We start from the raw sequence: 4,518 nt of genomic DNA on the forward strand, positions 1-4,518 counted from the left end.
CTCGAACTCACAGAGATCCGCCTGCCTCTGCCTCCCGAGTGCTGGGATTAAAGGCGTGCGCCACCATCGCCCGGCCACAAATCCAAGGTTTACTCTGGGAACGAAACACTGGGAGAAGACCAGCTTCTGAAGCACTTCTGCTCTAAGCAGCACCCCACCTCTAAGAAAAAAGGGGACAGAATAAACAATAACTAAACACATAGCAAGCACTGATTGGCTGGACCAATAGAAGAGACTGCAGCTTACAAGTCTAAGGGAATTACAAAAATGAAAATTATGGCTGGGCAGAGTTTATGTTCCCAGCATTTGTGAGGTTGAGACAAATATATTGCCATGAGTTCAAGGCTAGCTTGGGCTACATGAGTTCTAGGTCAGCCGGGGCTACACAGTAAGACCTTGTCACAGAAACCAAAAGAAAAAAAAGGATACATTTAGCCACAACCACCTTGCTATAATCTGAACAATACAATAAGAAAAGACAGATGCCCACGGTGCCTCAAAGGCCAGCACTGTTATTCCATCCTAGCACAGAACCTGAATGGATGGTTAAAGTTCCCAGAGGAGGCTGGAGGTGGATCTCAGTGATGAGACACTTGCCTAGCATGTTCAAGGACCTGGGTTCACACCAGAAAAAAATGATTTCCACAGGACATTTTGAGAAGAAAATGAAACTTTCAATGTATATTGCACTGCTATATAAGATCACAAAGGACCACCACCAAACCAACCAAATGCACGATAACTCCTAGTCACCTGCGGGCCTGTGGACCAGACACACATAACCGAGTCTGGCCAGGACAGATTAGGGTCAGCACTTATGAGATCCTGGCTCTCATGTCAGTGGCTTATCCTGTCTGTACCATGAACATCAGTTCTGTCCTTCAGAGTACTTTGGAACAGGGAGTCCTCCACATAACACCAATCAGGTCTACCTCAGCACATGCTCACTGGGCCCTTGCTGCTTTGGGGAAGAGCCATGTCTGCAACAATATCTACTGGAAACAGCTAGCAATGTATAATACAGACTCATGCAACCCAACATCACTCCTAGAGAGAGGATTCAAATTCTAGTACATCCTGAGGCATTTTTTATGTTTTAATCATTTTAAACAAACAACTGGCTATGCCACTAAAAGAAATGACTCTCCTGCACCAGCTCATGTTATAACCTTCAAAGCTCACTTGTGGATCTGGCTCTGCTCAGCCACAACCACAGCACCTACTGCACCTGTACTTAAGATGAACAGAGGGAAGCAAAGCAGCTCACACTTTCACAGTGGCTTTTAGACCAGTACCTCTGCAAACCTGCTCTAAACACAGCATGGCCTTGGTCTCAAGTCTGCAATAAGGAGAGGCTGGTGGCACCAGTGAAGTCCCAGGGCCACCTCTGCATCCAGAAGGCTATAGTCTCCACTGTCCCTCCGGGGTTAGAACGCGTTCAAGGCATCCTGCAGAGATTTTATACACAGCGCTGGCTGTACAAACTAAACAAAACCTACATGCTAACTGGTGGTGGGAAGCATGGGTCATTTTAAAAGCAGCACCAAGGGACATGACACACAATCTATTACAGACAAACAGAATCTGAACCGCATCATATTAAAAATGTATAGCACCAGTTTTTACTTGAATTCAAAGCAGGTGTCAAAAACGCCAATGCTGCAGAGGCCAATTCCTCAGTCACTACAGGGAATGGCTGAAAACGCTCCTCTAGTTTAGAGTCACGTGTAAGTTTAACATCACTTCAAATCAAAGTTTCAGCTCCTTGACATTCAAAACCAAATAATCTACCTGTAATTAGAAACAACCCCTGACTATCTAGAATGAACTCATTCACCTTCTATGTCTGAAGCAAAGGATTCTGATCTCTAACTGTGCCCAGGGGGAGGGGTCTCTTTATAAAGGAGACCTGAGGGTCAAGACGGGTTTTGATCTATCTGCTTTCCTGGAGTGGAAGTCTTTAAATTGGGCTGAAAACTGAAAGGGACTCTCTCCCCACCAGTCTGTGCAAAAGGGTTACTGAAGAAGAGGCTCATGTCCAGGGGCGCCTCAGCCTCCGAGTCCCATGAGTCTGTGTCTGTGCTGCTCGAGTCTTCAGCGGTTGTGGGTGGGTAGCTGAGCTGCTCTAGCTGGTCTATAATGTCAGAGAACTGGAAGGCTGAGCTGGACTCGGAGCGCACTGAGTAGGCTGGGAAGTTGACCATGGAGCTGGCCTCAGACTGATTGGCTGAGCTGGATGTGTGCAGAGAGAGCCCACCATGCAGTGGCATGTTGTTGAGGGAGCTGTTATCAGACTGGTTGTTCCTAAGTGAGCTAGTTTCGGAAGGACTCAACAGGCTCTGCATCAGGCTAGCCTGTGCCTTCACCTCAAACAGCTCTGAGGTGTCTGAGGGATGGACATTGCCATTGAAGTCACTTCCTTCCCCAAATTCAAAATCATCTTCTACACTCATGTCCACTGCCTCAGTGGAGTATCTATCTGGGCTGGACTGGGCCGACGCTGGGTGCTGGAAGGAATCCAGACCACACAAGGCAGGGGACCCAGCAGACTGGACGGGTAACAGCGACTTCTGAAGGACTAAAGAACCGTATGGAAAAGAAAAGGCCTCGGAGCCTCCAGCAAAGAAGGAGATGTCTGCCGGGTCATCGTCGATGAACTCTTCAGACACCTGCAGCTGTGCGTTTGTCAATGTGAAAACAGGGGGCCCTCTGAGGCCACCCTGGGACTCCCCGCTGGGCAAGAAGGAGCCTGCAGAAAACTCATCCTCGCTATTGTCATTTCTGCCAAGAGCTTTCAGTCCCCTACTGGCCCTCCCTTTGTTTAGGTCTAAAGCATTGAGACTCTGTCCTCTGGGACAGGCAGAACCATGGCTGTTCACAACACCACAAAACCCGGCACCTGGACCAGCCTGGAACACAGGGGGTCCAGGCAGATGGGCCGACTGCGTGCTGGGGCCTTCGGATGATGATGTTCTGCTGTTCCTCTCTGCTGCTGTGCTCTTGACGGAGGGAGCCTGGGGATCCACAAGGGAGCTGCTGCTGTCCTTCACACTGAGCATACCAGAAGGGGACAGAGAGGAAGCAGGGAGTGCGTAAAAGGAGGCATTTGCTGAAGACAGGGAGGCAGAAGCTCTCAGGCCATCGGTGAATGAGATGCTCTGGGGATCAAAATTAAGAGAAGAAAAGAAAAAAAAGGCACAAATAAAATTAAAAAATGCTATTGCAAATTGTAAAGTCAATTGGGTCAACTTCCAACATCTATACATCCTTACAGTTTTCTTAAAAAGGGAAACTGAGCAGATCTGCCCCTTCACCAAGTGAGGATTTGCATTTTGTTTAGAGACAGTCTCACTGTAGTCTTGGCTAGTCTCAGACTCGTGGCAATCTGTCCCCAGGTACTGGGATTATAGACGTGAGCCATGCCTGGCTTAGAGATGCACACTACTGCAAACCGACCTAAGGCCATATGCTTATAAACTCCCTTTAATTCTGTCCCCTCTGTTGCGGCATGAAATGTCACAGTGAAGAAGAGAAGCTATCACAGCAAACTAGGTGACAGGCAGACGAGGGTTTGTGGCAGCCCTAGTTCTCTTACATTTATAGGCAGATACAATTGGGTGTTCACATCTCTGTTAAGCTAAAAGTGCCCTCCACTGTGCTACTGACATCAGATGACAAGGACACAGTGACAGTCCTGGGCTCGAGTGTTAGAGATTCAGTATCACCTAGGAGGAGATACACATGTCAGCCCACTGGTGAGATGGGAGCTGAGAATCACTGACTAGGACACCACCTGCCAGCATCAAGTGTAAGAGCCCTGGGACATTCTGAAAATGCTACGGTGTCTCTAAGTATGAGTCAGGACAGGTTTGCAGCAGGCTAGGGAAGGGAAGGAAGCACACCATGGTCCTCTCTACTCCAGGTGCCCTAGCCATGACCCACTCATGATGTGACATGCAAGGATGCCTCACTTCTCTACCTGTTAGGCATCACTCTTGTGTGTGCATTACTAAGAGAGAGTCATGCCTTGAAAAAACCCTTAGCCGGGCGGTGGTGACACACACCTTTAATCCCAGCCCTCAGGAGGCAGAGGCAGGTGAATCTCTGTGAGTTTGAGGCCAGCCTGGTCTACAGAGAGAGTTCTAAGACAGCCAGAGCTACACAAAGAAACCCTGTCACAGAACTGTATTTCCGGAGCAGTATGTCCATAAGCAATATCATTAGGTATCTACACACGGTAGCATAAGAAGCAAGCAAGTGCTCTCCCAGGAGGCCCATAACCAGCCTTGTAGAAAAACACAGCTGGTCACAGTTTAAAAGGAATCTATTTCCAATGGCTACCACAGTGCCTGCTTTTAGTTTTGTTTTGTTTGCGGCAGTGTATTCTATGTAGCCTAGGCTGGCTTTGAACTCATAAGCCTCCTGCTTCAGTGCTGAAATTATACGTGTCGTTTATCATGCCTGCCATATTGCCTTTTCTTTTCTTTTTTTTTTTTTTTTTTTTTTTTTTTTTTTTTT

At 47.8% G+C, this 4,518-nt stretch overlaps 1 protein-coding gene across 1 annotated transcript in view; it reads right to left on the bottom strand.

The window, feature by feature from the left end:
* The window catches only part of Farp2 (FERM, ARH/RhoGEF and pleckstrin domain protein 2), a 112,456-nt gene that overhangs the window by 34,423 nt on the left and 73,515 nt on the right, over window positions 1–4,518 (bottom strand). Inside the window, exon 13 of the mRNA XM_005361371.2 lies at window positions 2,900–3,158. Within this exon, the coding sequence (XP_005361428.1) occupies window positions 2,900–3,158 (259 nt within the window). The remainder of the gene's footprint in view (window positions 1–2,899; window positions 3,159–4,518) is intronic.

This window comes from Microtus ochrogaster, linkage group LG4 (assembly GCF_000317375.1).
Source record: "Microtus ochrogaster isolate Prairie Vole_2 linkage group LG4, MicOch1.0, whole genome shotgun sequence".
Classification (NCBI taxonomy): domain Eukaryota; kingdom Metazoa; phylum Chordata; class Mammalia; order Rodentia; family Cricetidae; genus Microtus; species Microtus ochrogaster.